We start from the raw sequence: 16,328 nt of genomic DNA, 5'->3' as shown, positions 1-16,328 counted from the left end.
CGTTCATCCTTATTAGTTCGTTGAACCGTGAACTAATAAGGATGAACGCCTCGTCCAATTCTGGGTCTGAAAATAACTGTGGAAGCAGGCATACAACTATTCAGATATAGGGGCGCACATTCAGGCAGTATTGAAGTCCTTTTGGAATTACGCACTGGAATGCCGTATCAACAAGTTTACCGTAAAAAAAGTTCGGAGTGTATGCGCTTTACACAGCCCACCATATACGGAAGACGAGCGCACCTTTACGCCGCGTGCCGTCCGATCGGAAACTCACAATGCTTCACCGCGCGCTCGGGCATAAATACGGGCAACTTACCGAAGGAAGAAATGGCTGGGATAAATAAAAACCACAAGTAAATTCTGTAGCAGCATCTTGTCGCAGACTCTTTGCTGTTGTTTGCAAACCCGGAGACCCCGACAGCAAATACTTTCTCACGAAATTGTATTACAAACTGAATGCTAACAAAATGAAAGTATTACACCACCATTTCAATCGAAAAACACGCCATTCACAGTGCAAACATTCACTCGGAGATGTGATGATCCGTGAGTAAAAGTGCTTCGGATGTGAACTCTATAGCTAGCTCCTTCCGGAGTTCACAATGCGTGTTTGACAGCTATCCTTGCCTTTTTTTCGTGTTAAAGGGCCGGTCAAGCAGACAGCATGATTTTTATAACCCCTTCCTTAACCCCCGTCGTACGTTTCAATGCGCACCGCTCTTCAAAATAAACCGGGAAAAGAACCGACAGTGCCGAAACAGGCAACCAGATGCCGTTAGCAGTCCGCTGTCTGCGAATCGAATCCCGCAGAGTTTGGCAGCCGGTATTGCAAATTCAGTGTCACATCGCATTTTTAGAAGAGAGTCTTAACTCTACGTTCGAAGCACGTGTGTTGTCAGGAACAGAAAATATTTTTAAAAAAGATAAAGTATCGTGAGTCGGGAATCGCGCGCCATGAAAAGGAACCTGCAGTGCTGGAGAACGGTCAGAGAATGGCTCTGAGAAAGGGCGACGCAGCACGCGCCGGAAAAGGGAAACAGAAGCGCCAAAGGAGGGTAGGCCGCTACCGCAGGTGCAACACGAGCCGCCTTGAGAGCTGTAGGTGCCAAAAGGTGACGAACAATTAAGAGACTCCTGGCAATGACTAATGAGCGGAACGAGCTTTGGCGCGCGGTGCAGGTGGTTGGTCAAGTGGTGACGGGCGTGATCCCAACGTTCACCAGTATGTTCAACAGCACAAAAACAGGGATGTTCAACTATTCTACGGAAGTTCCTCCGTAATTTTTTAGAAGCATGCACTCACACCCAGAACCGCTCTGACCATGCTTGAAGCATCTAGGCAGGAGGGGAACACGATACACGTCTTGCCTCGCAAACCAAATATCCGGGTGCGCCCCATGGCTTCAGCAACAAGAAGATGCTCCACTAGAAGTATGATAAACTGATATTGTCCGTCCGACACCGATAACAAGACACGCGAAGAAAAAAAATAAACACAACATACTTCACCGCAGCGTGATAAGAAACAATGCCTAAATTTCATTCTCGAAATCGACCGAAAATGAGCACCGCCACTCGCAAACGCTATATGGATAGTGCCAAAACTATTTATGACGCCGTTTTGTTCACTGCGTGCACAAGACGGGAGGCTCAGGATTTCTAGAGTAGGCGCCTGCTTACAAAACATTTTCTTCCGCCGGTGCTCCCACAACAGAGAAGAGGGAATTTCTAAATTTGTGTTCCGGTCTGCTTTCGTCAAACGACAGTTCGCCAAGGACGTTAAAGTATAAATATTCCTGGTGTGAATTCACTTAGGTAGTGACCTCTTTGCACCTGCTTCCACACCATGAGCCACCATTGGGCGTTCAAGTGTTCACCATAACCATTACCGCCACAGTGATCAGTATCATCATCGTAAGCGCTAATACCATCTGACCATAGGAGAAGGGAATATTATGCCGAAATCATTCTGCGATTAACAAGCAGAACATCGTTCTCCCGATTAATCGAAGCAACGGTCCTATTGAAGACCATTATTTTCTGTGTACGCCAAAACCACGACGCAAAATAGGTCGTCCATAGCCCTTCCATCAGGCGCGGTGAAAGAACCTCCAAGGACGCAGTGCATCAATGAAAAGGTAGAAACAGCTCAGAGGGATATTTTTAATTGCTTGCAAATTGCTTTTGAATAAAAGGCGGCCTTCACTTTTTTTTTTAAGTGCCTTCAAAAAAAGGCTCTTCGAAATGAGCTTTGTCCCGCATATAATCAGGCAGCACTTCTGTCGCTCTTCGCGCAAATTAACCATTTCTTATGCGCTCGTCTACCAGAACACCGGAGACGTAGACATGCCGGGGACAGCTCTTACTTAGCTATTTTTTTTTACTAACTTTACGCTCTAACTGACGTGGATAACAAAATCAGCACCTTGTCCTTAAAATTCCACCGAAGAACTGTTGCGTGCCAAAGTTTAATCGCGCTTCAAGCTTGGCACAGTTATCATTTATTATAATAAACATTCACTTAAGAGATAAGGTGAAAACGATACAGCTTAAAGATTCGATTCAAAAATCATCGTGCCGACACACAGGACTACGAACTGCCGGCAACTGGCGACGCGAGGACGTCCCGCTCATCAGCCTAATCTGAGCAACTGCAGGAGTCGGTGTCGGCGAGCAAATGTCCTTGCGGTTTTATGCGCGCCTGCGTCGCGTGATTAATCGCCATTTCCGCGTCTGAACGCGATAGACATCTCCTCATTACCGCAGTGGGATCCGTCGCTGGGAAAAGCGCCAAGGTGACCCGCGATTTTTGACACCGGGAGAATCGCCGGCGTGACGAGATTCGCATGGAGTCAAACGACGGCAGGGACTGACGAGTGCTTTGTTACGTCGTTAGTGTGTATACGTGTTAGGAACGGAAAGCGCGTGTCAAGAACCTTTCTTCTGTTGCACTTGACGGGTGGCCCATTTTCGCTATTCCCTTGTTCTTCTGTCTTCGCTGAAGTTAAGTGACGAAGAAAGCATGTCAGCTTTCAAATCGCCATTTTCGCAACCTTTGAGTGATGGGTGAATTCATCACTTGCATTATGTGATCACTGGTAAGAAATTATTCTTTCCCGTCATTTTTGTCTTTTTTCCCAGTTTAGTTCATAGCGTAGCTCTAATTTTTAGATAAAATGGTATGCACGTTGCTTTGAACCGCCGAATCGATTTTGTTGGCGGCATGAATTTGTCACTCGAATGCACTGAGGCGAAGCTGAACCGTGGTATTGCCTCAGCGTGTACGTAAAGCAGCCTACCGTTTTTCGGACTCCACAAATTCTAGCTGGATATTCCGGACTTTCCCGAGGTACCGCGAGTTGTCCCATATTAGTCATGTATATGAACAACGGATGTTTCGCACAAAATAATGCAAAAGTTCGACTTTTCGGACAAAATTTTACGCGACAGAGCCACAGTGCGACTACAGGACGTCGTCATTTTGACTCATTGACCCCCTAGCTTGCTTTAAATTGTATGGGGATTGGCTTGACTCCCACCAGGGTAACAAACTTTCATCTTGGAGGCCATAAGTTTGCATGTAGTGTACGGCGGAAGCAATATCTAAAGCCGTAAACGGGTCATACACGGCCAGTTTTTTTTTTTTTTTCGACACCATTTTTTAGGCACCAAGTGACGCTGACTTATAAACAACATAATCATCAGGTTTGTCTTGTTTCGCGCGTCGTGCACGTTTTTTTTTTTTTTACTTGATCGGTAGCCATTGCGATTATTGTGGTTCACTGGGTTCACCCCATCGCCTGTGCTCTGTGCGTACCATCAGCAGAATTGTGTTGCGGCCCTTCAGTGTTCCTGTTAGCACACGAAGGAGGAAGTTAAGGGAAGGAACCACTCGAGACTTCTTTAGTCATATTTAATTGAAATGAAGTTCGTTTTTGTGATCCGCGGATTTTTCTAAGTACTCTTTTATTCGGACTATTTTTCGTTTACCTCCAGGTCCGAAAAATCGGTCGGCTACTGTACTCTGGAATTCGCATTTTACCAGTTTTGCACAGATGACTGGCTGAACTTGCCTTTCAAAAACTGGGAAATTCTTCGGTGTTACGTTTTTTTTTTTTTTTTTTTCAATTCTCGCTGTTCGTTGAAGTTTATACAGCGTACTATCTTTCAGGACGACGCCCCTTCCAGTATGGGCAAATCATCATTTTCAAAGAGAACGGTTGCCAAGCCATGTGGCGTCAACGCCAACTTGTCTCGTTTGGCAACTCTGCAACACTGCATATTGTAAGGCAGTGTTTGGGGAGACGTTAATTTGAGAGCTGATATGGACACGAATACAACCTTCAGCAACTGCCAAAAATGCATAGGAAGTGTTTTCAACTTGATGTCGCATAGGTAAATACCTTCTTTTTTTGACGGGAGAAGTTCGGGAACGCCAAGGAGGTTGTATGCAACCTCCTTGGGGAACGTAGAGAACAAACGACCAAAGAAGCTGAACACACCACAGTGCATTCAGTGCACTGTGCATTCAGTGCACTGTGCATTCAGTGCACAGTGCATTGATATGAATGCACAACAGAGCGTCCTTCAGTTTTTCGATGCTCAAGTAGGTGAGAAAAAAGCAACGACCATATATGAGGCATGTACTCCACCCCTCCATCGAAATTCCGGAACTGGTGTTCCTTTTTTTTTTTTTTTCTGACCATCTTTCCTTCTTGCTTTCGTAACTTCTTTTCTTTGCAACTACAACTGCTAGTGCTCGCCTTATATTATCCATATTTTCAAATTCTGGGCATATTCTTGGCTAAAAAAAGAAAATAACGCCTTTCTTATAGGCCGGAGTCACGAAGCGTTGTTTTATTACGTGAACAACGGATGGGGCATGTGGGCGAATTTCCTCGTTTCTCCGTCAACAGAGCTGCGTCGATCGGTCAACGAGCGACGAAATAGCCCGGAACGAGAGAGTGGAAAGATCACGTGGAGAGAGCTGCCTTCGATAAAGTAGAGAGCTAACTTCGCAACTCTGCCGACGTTACGAGGTAGACCTCAAGTCGAAGCGTAGCTTGGACTTGAAGTGCCGTTACTTTTGTTAGCACCGCCACCGCTTGTACGCATTGTGTGCAGCCAGTGCAAGGCGTTCCCCTCGGGCCAAGCCTCGAGTTCGCGAGTAATACAGGTGAGATGATCTCGCATTCTTAAGCATCTACCAACGGATCTTCAGTTAGTTTACTACTTTCTGTTTACTGTGAAGCACCTTCTGCGATTAGTTTTGTGACTGTTCTGGATTTTAAGAACGTGTAGACCTACTTTGTAGCGCGTGGTCACAAAACATTTGGTGGGGCGGGTACACCAGCGACTGCAGTTAAAATAACAGACATAAAAAACGAGACGCAAGAGTCATTACAGCAATAAAACAAATCAAAACAAAGTCAGGTGAAAACGCCAATGATCTCTGTAATCGTTAGCGATGTTATAACAGTGGCTGAACTATTCCTTTTTATAGATATACTCGTGCCTCACCCCTCAAAACCCAACCCTTCCCACTTCCCTAACTATTTGGTTTCCTCTGAATTTCAATACGCGATAAATTTTGGTTGTCCTGATTTTTACTTGTGTGATGCTAAGTTGACAAAGGAACGCGAAAGCGCATGAACGAAAACATACCGGGCCAGTTACTAATAGCCCGAACTTTTCTGCAAGCTCATTATTAAAGATAATTTGACTGCTGGCGTTCACGCCAAATTATCATCCGAATAAGATTTTACAGTCTAGCCCTCTTATAACGAACACATTAGGGAAACGGAAATTAGTTCGTTATATCCGTTTTTCGCTACATCTGGTCATAAATTAAATCTATGTATAAAATGGTAACTGGTAACGAAGATGTGTTCGTTATAGCTGGGATTTCGTTCAAACCGAGTTCGTTATAAATGGGCTATACTGCATACTGGAATGCTCTCCTGAGCCGACTTCCCCGGCGCTTTTACGCCAATTTTCTCGCAATTTACTTTGACTATTATCAGGCTCCTACAATATAATGCCGAGCTGAGCGTGCTCACGTCACCGTTCAGAGCTTTCAAATCTTCTACTGTTACTCCGGCGAAGGTGAAGAGCTGTCTACTCTTGACAGAGAAAACCTCACCCGATCGAAGGCAATGAAGGAAGCGTTTATCTTTCACCGGTAACCTGAACGAAGTTTCCTTTAGTGACTTGAGCAGACTAGAACACGCATGAGTTTGTTCGGGCTCTAAGTATATACACTCTCGGCACCGGTCCACCCTATAACGAGCCCGTTCCATCACCTTTGTGAACGAACAAGCCGAGTTCAGTAGTACTTCTGCCGCGTTTTCGCTCCGACACAGTTAAACACGAATGTATTATGCGGAAACCTCCCACACGTCCAAGAATGAAGGCGTGTGGAACAGCGTACAATAAAATTACGAAGTGAACTAGAGGGATACCAAACCAATAAAAAAAAACATATCTTACGATTCCATCGCGCGCAACCGTCCGCATACGAATGAAGCGACGATGACAAATCGACTGTCAGCAAAACAGACACGGAAAACCTTAATGAAAAGTCCAAGTTGTTTCAGTTCACTCACCGAAACACCTGGCGAGTCTCCAGGAGCAAGCTGTGAGCGTTCATGATGTCTCCTCGCGCCGTGCCGCTGCTCGACCACACTTTCGAAGACGGCTTGCTTTCAAATTTATCGCTGCGCCACCACGCGCTGCAAAGCTCTCCGCTATTGCACAGTATCCCACAGCAAGAAGGCGTCGTCGAAGAGGCACTAACCGGACTGCGTCCATTCACGGCTGCCGCACCGCGCTGGCGCTGCCAACAGCCGGCATTGCCCGTGGCGAATAGTACGCTCCTCCTGCGCGCCTGTCTAAACTACTCGTTCACACGAAACGGTATCCACGTTCTGGCCCGGAAAACAGACCAATCACGCAGTGTGTGAGGACGCGGCACGAATTGCGAATTCCCGCTAGTTCTCTCACTGATGCGGTGGCCGGCGTTGCCGCATCCGGAGATGAGCGTGGAATCGAGAGACGTCTCCCGCTATCCACGAGCCGAGATGAGTGGGCCTGTGGAGAGACGGACGGCTCGGGTTATGGCGTATGCATTTTTCCGCTGCCATCGGCCCTGTTGTATTTCGAACGCGAGCCTTTCCCTCAAACGTCGCCGTCGCTTTCCCTCTTTCCGCGCGTTGCTGTGTTTGTACGTTTCGTCTCGCTTTCGTCTCGCCCTGCTCGCAGTTTGCGGTTCCCTCTCTTCCGTCCCCCCTTTCGATCTTTCTCCTGGCTAAACCCTTTGTCTGGGCGGTCGGGCAAGAGAGGGGTCGGAGGGAGATCCGCGAAAACGAAAAAGAAGAAACGCCGCGCGCACAGACGCAGATTGAGGCATGTATATATAGAAAGCGCTCATCTCTGGGGGGGAGAGGGGGATTAAGAGGAACAGGAGGCGAGACGGTGTCTGCGAGACCTTGAAACGGCCGGGCGTCGCTGGCGCGGAAGGTAGCCGCAACGGATCCTGCGTAGAAAGCGAGAGGCTTTTGCCTTCTCCTCCTTCCTTTTTTCAGGGCTGATCGGCGCGGATGCTGCTATCGTGCGCCATTGCGTCACGACGCAGCTTCTGGCGTGACGAAGCGACGCGGGGACTGGGCGTTTTCTTTTCTTTTTCCCGTCGTTCCTTTTTCACCGCTTCACTTTCACCTTTCGTCCTCTCGTCACTTTCGTGTCGCGTTTGTGTGTGTTTGTGTGTGCGTGTGCGTATGTGTGTGCGTACTTTTGTTGTTTGCTCCGAGCGGCAGTATTTACGCATGTGACGCTCATTTGCGAGTACCGTTCTTCCTTTGGGTGCCTGTGTGTGTCTTCTGCGTCGTCGCCGCCGCCGCACTGCCGTTGGAGTTGCCGGAGCGAGACGCAAACACGCATACAGACGGGGGCGAGCGCTGTTTGCGTTCGGGACTTTTCGTCATCCGCGTCAAGAGTGTCGCCGTCGTGGTCGGTCAAGGCTCCTCTCCGCGGCGTAAGGCCCGAGCGCCGAGGCACGCCCGCGCCACCAAGTCTTCTGCGTGCGTGCTCGGAGGCCCGTGTGCGCGATCCGTCGCGCTTGGCTTTGCAGGTTGGCCGTGTTTGAAGGCGACCGCTGTACGATGCGTGCCGCGGCTGCACTCTTCCGCGCCTGTACTCTCCTCTACCGACACGGTCCAGTGCCGTTCCAGGAGAGCTTGCGCGACCTAGATTGGGGCAGTGCGAAGAAAATATTAACTACCGGGGCAACGCTGATAGGCGTGTCATACTCGGCCACACACTCTCTCTTCCGCACAATGTTCGGGCGTCTGACGTGAAAGTGGTAGTAGACTATTTTAAGGCGATTTTTGTACGCAATTATGCCTGTTGGTTCACAGGTCACTCCCTCGGTGGGAGAGCATTCCAGGGGACGAACAAAGGGCTAGACTTCTCTTATGTGTATGAAAATAAATGGTCACATGAGTTTAAGCAAACATTGCACCACTATTGGGAACACAGTAGCGCACGGCTTAATTCAGTACCAACTAGCGCCATCTTCTTTTTGGCTCTGTAAACAACGGCTTGACCAACTCTCTTCAGCGTCACCTTTAACCCATCCACTTGCGACACCAGATTAAGTGCTTCTACTGATTGTCCCGCACCGAGCGGGAACAATTACAATGTATTGCGTAAAAAATAAATTACTTTGTGCAACCACAATAACTTTGTCAGAGTTTGGAGAGCTTAGCTTACATTATTTTGCAAAAAAAAAAAATACTTCGCATCGTCGTGGAACTTCGAAACAGAAAATGAAACTGGGGTGCATTTGGAGCCCAGCAGATATCGCCCAAACTCTAAGGAGGAGAATTTCCTGGGAGCTCTTCTTCGTAATGGCGGCAATGATGATACGAATGAGGGTGCCATAGCGTACGTACGAGCGTGCGTACACTCACGAGGTCTACTTCAGAGCTCGAAGTCGGATTTTTCGTTGAGTCAGGTCCGCGTGTCACGAACAAAATCGTGCTAGAGGTTGGGTGATTACCTAAGCCTTGCCGCCACCCTTCGGCTGCTTAAGTGGAGGTCATTATGGCGCCGTTACAGGGAGCAACATCCGCAAAGCCTTGAGCGCAGCGCGCACGATCTGTTCGGTCTGTGAAGGCCCAACTTTCCAAAGGTCAGTATACGATTCAAGTGGAAGTTAGTCGAGGCCGGCTGACGTCGGCGTTAGATTCGTCCGAGACCTTCATTCGACGCCGATAATGTTCCCGCTCTCTGTTTTCCACCAGTGCGCGGACACGCACGGTCCGGTGGATTGTTTCGAAACGCCGGGGAAAGACAACGGCAAGATCGCATTGAGTGAGGCGCCCCATGCGTCCACTCTGCAGGTGAGTCAGCGAAGGTGTTTTTCTTCACCCTTGGCGGCTGCCGCTTCCTATTTCTAGTCGGCGCCAAGGCGCTAAAGACACGAGTAGCCAGCACCCTGCAGTAGCTCATTTGCAGGTTGCAAACAGTCTTAACAGCGGCAAGGCAAAGGATGGCGGGGTACGAGCGGATTGCGACAATTTGTTGCAAGGTTGGGTGATTAGTTGGTTGCGGTTCGTTGGAAGGTCTGTGCTCGGATGAGTTAACTAGCGTTCATCTTCTTCTTCTTTCTTTTTATTTTAAGCTGAAGGAAAGGGGGTCTGTTTAAGGACGCGCTTTCGTTGCAGCCACTGATGACCGCTCGTTAGTAGCTGGCTCCGACAGTTCCGACGGGGAAGACAGCTTGCAAAACAGGCAGGACGCGCCAAACAAGGCGCACGGAACGCGTGCCAGTGCGCTAAACTGCGCTAGGAAGCTGCGCAATTTGTAGAGGAAGCTGCAGAGGAACGGATCATGCCGTGAAGAAAATAGGTAGCTTCAGTAGCTATTTCGTCGACGCTTTAGCGTAAACTGCATGTTCTTGCAACGAATGACTCCATTAGCGAGTGAATGAATTTTCAGGAATGTGAACTGCGAGCCGTTTGCTCCAGAGCTCGGAGCCTAATCTGCCGTTATTGAGATCATATGTGTGTCTTTGGGCTGAAATAAAAATGCATGCTCCGCTTATACGCATCTTTGTAGAAGTAGGCAGCAAAGTCTCCTTTCAAAGATGCTGTGTAATTGTGGTTTGCAAACACTCTGAACTGGTAAGCCTCGACTACAACAGAAAATGTATTTGTGTTTGCCACATTGAGCGCAGGCTTCCAAAAATCCACGTTAAAGTAGCCTGAAAAGCACAGACAAGAAAAGGAGCTGCACAGACCATGAGCGGCTGGCTTCTAATTGAACCTTTTATGGGGAGGGTTCTTTGGCTAATCCTGGTTTCAAAGGTCTGTCTGGTTCTCTGGCCTCCTACACAAAGTGTGCTGGAATACGTTGCAACAGCTGTCGTTAACGTATGAAGCGACTACTCGTACTGGACGATCTGCCGAACTGGACGATACAAAGAAGGCCATTTTTCAAGGTGAAATGGCCAATCTTATTCTGTACACCATTCTCTTAAACTTCTGAGCCTGTCGGAGGCACAATGGAAGTAATGAATAACAGGGCGCCGTTTTATTTCAGCACCGCCATCATCACGCAAAGAACTCTTGGGATATGATTTGAATGCCTTTCCGAATTACATTACTACGCCAGTATCGTGTTTAATTTATTCATACATCATGTATTACGATCGCTTTCCGGAATCCAGCATTCCGAACCTGTACAAGAATCCATACCGGTCGAGCTTTCTGTCTCACTGGCACAACATACAATTTACAGTTTCGTTAGCCTAGCTTTTCGGCCCGACATACACTCGTAATGGCGAGTCATTTGAGTTTCCCTATAAATCAGGCGCAAAAAGCTCACGTCCGGTAAAAATATCTCGTGCGGAGAAAAACGATATGTGCCGCTGCCACGGACGGGCTAGGACTACACGGCTAAGCATTTCCCAGGAGTAAGTGGTTGCATCGTTGTAGACTGATTTCAAAAACCCAAGTGCGCCCGCATGCAGCTTCCCCATTGAGACGTCGATGGCTTTCGTCGTTCTTCAGCTACGCGGAGGCAGATAGCAACCTTGTGCGGTCACTGATGAAAGTCACCACAGCAACAACCAGTCTAGGAACACGGTTCCCGTTGGCACGCATTTGGCCCGGACACGCTTTGCGAGGGTCGTAGTGCAGCCAAAATCGCTGTTAAATATATTTCGCACAATATAAGAGCAGTAGCAGGGTCATTTCAAAGAAGAAAAAAATGGCCCCGTATCTGCTCCTTTTGTTGCAAATGTCGACGAAATACGATAGTCGACTGGCGCCCCTGCCATGTAAACGCCTCCCTACTCTTTCCCGCTCACCTCTCATGCTGTTCCTCCCCGTCTCGTTCCTCCCAAAATAACACGCTAGAGGTTTGCTCAAGTCAATTTAAATTTACGGCGTTCTACTGTTCCAGGCCGGGTGCCTCGATGCCAGCGCTGCCGTACGGCGGAGACGGGCGTGATTCGAGGCACCATACTCCAATGCCCTGCTCCACGTACTTTCCCACCGGAACGTGAAACCTATCTAGTGGAACCTTTCGTTACTGTTGCCGTTTGATTTCTTGAAATTCCGCCAGGAGCTATAGTGGCGCGGGCAGCCGCAGGCGACGGTTATCTGCAGTTGATGTAGTATTTCATTTGAATGTGAACACCTTCGACAGAACTCTGTCTGGTTGGGTAAAACTTGATGAGGCAAATACACCAACCAAGGGCGTTTATCCAAAGCGGTCCCAACGTTTCGGAGCCTGAATAGATCCCTCGGAGCCCTTCCCACCATCTACGCCCACGGCCTCCGACGCGCAAGGGCAAGATTCCAGTAAGAAAATAGAAAAAGAAAAAGAAAAAAGAAGACACCTGAATAACCGCTGCTTCTTGTCGTACACAGTCACCCCTGATGAAGGAGCCGAGTTGGCTCCGAAACGTTGGGACCGCTTTGAATAAACGCCCTTGGTTGGTGTATTTGCCTCATCAAGTATTTCAATTGATATCGCAAAAACCGAGCATCCATGATTTTTAAAATAAACACTGCAAATATTGCTTATGTATCGATTTTCTGCTTCACATCTGCGTAATGTTACGTTCTTGTTCGACAATTTCGAAAAGTACGAACATTGACATCCGATTTAGACGTTCAGATTTAGCTGTGGGTATATAAGACTATTGCGAGATTCAGTTTCATTTTAGCCGGGTGGCTGAATCGACAGGTAGTACGTTGCTAAAACGCTTGAAGGCTTTCAGTCGGGCAACCCAGATTTAGATATTACAGCCTTATCAGCAACTGAGATATGCGAGGAATCGGCTATTGGGCAGTTGGATGACCGGAAAAAAGAATACTCGCGGGGCCCGCTGGCAACAGTTAAAGTCAGCGGTGCTTCCTGCAGACGTTTGCGATTTCGGGTGGCTGCGTGGCTGGAGAGCCCTGCGGACGTGTGACCGCCTTGCAGCATTTGATGTGGTTCACTCTGCCCGGTGCCCGCAATTAGGATGCACTGAGACTCTAGAGCATGCTCTTTTTGAGTGTCGTGTGGCCGTCACATTCTCGGTTTTACTCAGCAGAATGTTTGAGCTTAGGCTCGGAGCCTACACGAAATAGAGATACCCGTTCGTCAGTTTTCTGCTGTGTGCGGGTGCCTTTGTTGTTTGGCGCCAGCGAGGTGTAGCCGCCTTGCAGGCACGACCGCAGCGTGCCATGTAGCTCCTGTTTTGGCGCGTTCGTGAAATGGCCGTACAGCACCTGCAGCATGAGCTGGTGGCGCTTGGAGAAGACTCTTTCCTCCTGCGTTGGTCGACTCGCTTCATCAAGGTCGCCAATAACACCATGCAATGGCGTATAGTGCCTTTATAATAAGGTGTAACACTTGCGTGCTGGAAGGGAGTCGTATGTTCAGAGGCCAAGGCACAGTTCAGGCAGCCTGGCTGAGCATGCCTCTATGTGCGGAAATAATACAGAGTAGAACTGATGTGTGTGAACTGTTGTGGCTTTTATGTTGACTCCCATGCGTGAACTCTGGTGTCTGGACCTTGTGCCGTGGACATTAGTGAAAGAGCCTTCGGTGCGGCGGACCTTGTTTTTTGTGAACTTGTGTGATGGTCAAGTGACTTCGTTTCCTCTGTAACACACTGTGTATATCCTGTTCCCTGTCGACCCGTGTCGTAGCTAACTACAGCGGGTCCTAGCTGTAAATAGTTTTCATAAATTCTCTTTTCGGCATACAAACAGGCATACGGAAAGACCAAAATTTCCGCGTTTAAGTAGCCCAATAAAGACTATCGTCTTTAAAAAACCCGGCGATGTCGGGGTGTAGTTGGGAGGGGGAGGACGACGTGGCGATGATTGTGGAGGGTTTTGAGGAATCATCTGAGGTATGGGAGAAAGGTGGAATGAGAAGATGGGGGAAGTGAACTTAATGCGTCAACGACAACCTGTTACAAAACCGGAATTGCAGTGCTATCGCAAAGGCGGCCCATCAATCCTATCTTTAATGTGTAAGCAATGACTCAACGAGGAAAACCGTCTGTACGTCTGGTAACGCTTGGTGCGTCACACTTTGGCTGCATCAAAAATTGGTGTTAGTAAAGGCGCTGAGAACTTCATATTTTCATTCAATACCGCTGATATTGACCCTAAAAAAGTCTTCTCGGCAAGGCATTTGTGTACAACATCGAAGGCGACTTTAAAGGGCCCCGTTGTATACTGTTTCGGGGTCATACGGAGGTATTTGTTAAAGAAAGGCCCTGGGACCACCATACCTTGATAACAGACTCCTGAAAAATGTCTTATCAGCAATGCACTTCTGTGTAGTCGCGAAGACAACGTTAAAAGTCTTGGTTTATAGCGCTTCTTACAGATATATGGAGTCTTATGGAGATATCTATAAGAAAGACCATAGGGCTTGCCTACTTTGATAACAATCTCTGAGCAAAACATTTGTGCATGTTAGTGGCACCGACTTTACAAGTGCAAGGCGTATTTGAGCGCGGCTTACGCGTTTATCCAATAAAATTCCCACCAGGGAGTTACAGCAACATATTTTTAATTCTTCTCACAAGCATAAACAAGAGCCGCACGCACGCACGTACGATCGAATGGTAATTAGGTTGCTGTGATCTCACCAGACAATTGTCTTCCTTCAAGCGGAGAGCGGGCTTCTCATCAAGCTTGTCAATCAGGTAAACGTTTTAAAGGGCCCTCCCTTCTGTCATATTTTCTGAGAAGCCCTCAACTCGGCCCCAGATCCTCCTGCACGCGCCGTCCCACTTAGAGGACTCGAGAAGAGTGTCCGACGCACTGTTTCTGTTGTTACTGTGTCTGACGCCAACGCTACTTGCATTAAAACTGTCCGCTCATTCTGAGCCCTTGTTTCCTGCGTTCGCTTCTTAACAGGCCACGCCAAGGCCGAGAGCGGCGTCAGGTTAATTCTCTAGAGTTTAAAGGAATTCTCAAGTTAATTTCACACACTCCCATTTGTCCTTGCATTGTGCCGTTATAATGATGTGGTATTTTACTTAACTATACGCGGGGGTAGCATGAAGGTCTTGTTTTCTCCCAAAGCTCGGAAAAACAAAAGGCGTCCGGTGTTCCACTGGCCTCGCGAATAGCTACGCCGACATGTCATATGTGAAACCTTGTTATAATGAATTTCTTCGATTTAACTTAAACCTAAAGTAGACTCTCGATAAACGGAACGTCAACGGACCGAGAAAATTAGTTCAATTTAACAGGAGTTCCGTTTACTGCCAGAGATGTGCAATAATTATTTCATTGAACTCTAAGCATTAGAAGGTGAATGTAGCAGATAGTTTTTCAGAAAGCAAGAAAACTACAAGAGAAATTTAGGAACAGCATTCACAAAGTTTACTTGGAAACAATTAGTGTCTGTGCACTTGTATAAAATGCATCAATTTCTTTTTGTTTTAGCCCTTGCAACTGCATATTCAGGATCTGGATCTTCAGCAGCTGATGCTCATGGCAACGGGTCTCACAAGAAGTTCTATTTTCGGTTCCGTTTACACGGTGACGCGGAAATTTTAGTTCCGATTACCGAAAGTTTTTTTTTTTACGTTATCTTAATACAAAACCAACCAACTTACAGGCTACTGCTCCGTTTAAGCGGCAATTCCGTTTCAGCGATTGCCGTTTATCCAGATTCTACTGTATTTTTAATTTCTGGTTATTCATGCATTGATTGTCATTAAAAACTACGTATCATTCTTGGACATATTTTGTAACTGCAGCGCCAGTAATGGCCTATAGGAGGCGAACAGAAGCTGAATATTGTGTACAATAACGCAATCATTCGTTATTTCGTTTCTACCAATGACTAAAATAATTATCGTTGACGATGTCGTTTTAGTCACCTTTACAGTGTGTTATAACCGCCACACCTGAGTGTACCCACAAGGAGGCGCCTTGAAGCAAACGTTTACAAGTATGGTTCAGGGCTGGCTTATTGCCTACTCCATCAGCTATGAAGCAGGAAACTAAAATTAAAAAAAAATCAATTTACGGAAACACGGAAGGACGCGTCCTTTTTCGCTCCTCTTACGCGAGGACTTCCGCAAAACCATTTGTGCAAAGGTTGTTCAGCGTCGTTAGTGCAGCCGCGACACCGTCTACCGCTTGCCGAGGAGGTGGTATATCGGCCCTGCTAACGAGGTCACGCGTGGTATAATACACGGCCGCCGATGAAGCGCATGTACACAGCTAGTGACGCCGCATCGGAACGCGAGTTGCCGTCATTACGTTACATGCCTGAGCGTGTTCGCTCAGGCATGGCTCATCTTGGATGCGTGCCTGAAGAAGCAGTGACCATGAATCGGCTTTACGCTGTCGGCATCTACCTCGATGGCCGAGGTGTGCGCATGTATTCGCGCCCTCGTACGCATCCCTGGCGATGATGACAGACGCCGGCATGCGCGTGTGTATTCAGATAGGTGTGTGTGTACCAGGCGCGTTGTAATCCGAGGTGTCTTCGTCTAGCGGTGATGATAGACACTCCGGAGCGGACTCCTGGGCGAGTATCGGCGTGTCCGAAGGAGCGTGGCAGAATTAATTTCCACCGCCCGTGAGGCGTGCGACTGGCCTCTTTTAGTGCTAAAGCGTTGGTTGACTCGATAGGCCGGAAAATCGTCCGTTGATGATGCCGCAACCGAGGAGTGGCAGAAAAAATGGCCCACGTGCAAAGAAAATAAAGTAAAATAATCAAGTAAAGAAAAAAAGGTAAATTTGGATCTGGAACAAACTTGAACCCAGGAGAACACCCGAAATGCGAAA

The 16,328-nt window shown here is 47.8% G+C and overlaps 1 protein-coding gene across 3 annotated transcripts in view; it reads right to left on the bottom strand.

Annotated features, from left to right (window-relative positions):
• Positions 1-16,328, bottom strand: part of LOC144169350 (uncharacterized) — a 112,681-nt gene that overhangs the window by 36,100 nt on the left and 60,253 nt on the right. The window contains exon 1 of one of the 3 annotated variants that reach the window (XM_077698453.1): positions 6,609-7,168. The exons of the other annotated variants lie outside the window; for them this stretch is intronic. Coding sequence (XP_077554579.1) covers positions 6,609-6,652 — 44 coding nt within the window. The 5' untranslated portion in view covers positions 6,653-7,168. Of the gene's footprint in view, positions 1-6,608; positions 7,169-16,328 lie in introns of those variants that run through there. 3 annotated transcript variants of the gene reach the window in all.

This window comes from Haemaphysalis longicornis, unplaced genomic scaffold (genome assembly GCF_048455015.1).
Source record: "Haemaphysalis longicornis isolate Haplotype H1 unplaced genomic scaffold, Haemaphysalis longicornis Haplotype H1 scaffold_2, whole genome shotgun sequence".
Lineage (NCBI taxonomy): Eukaryota > Metazoa > Arthropoda > Arachnida > Ixodida > Ixodidae > Haemaphysalis > Haemaphysalis longicornis.
This window is presented reverse-complemented; position numbering and strand designations above follow the sequence as displayed.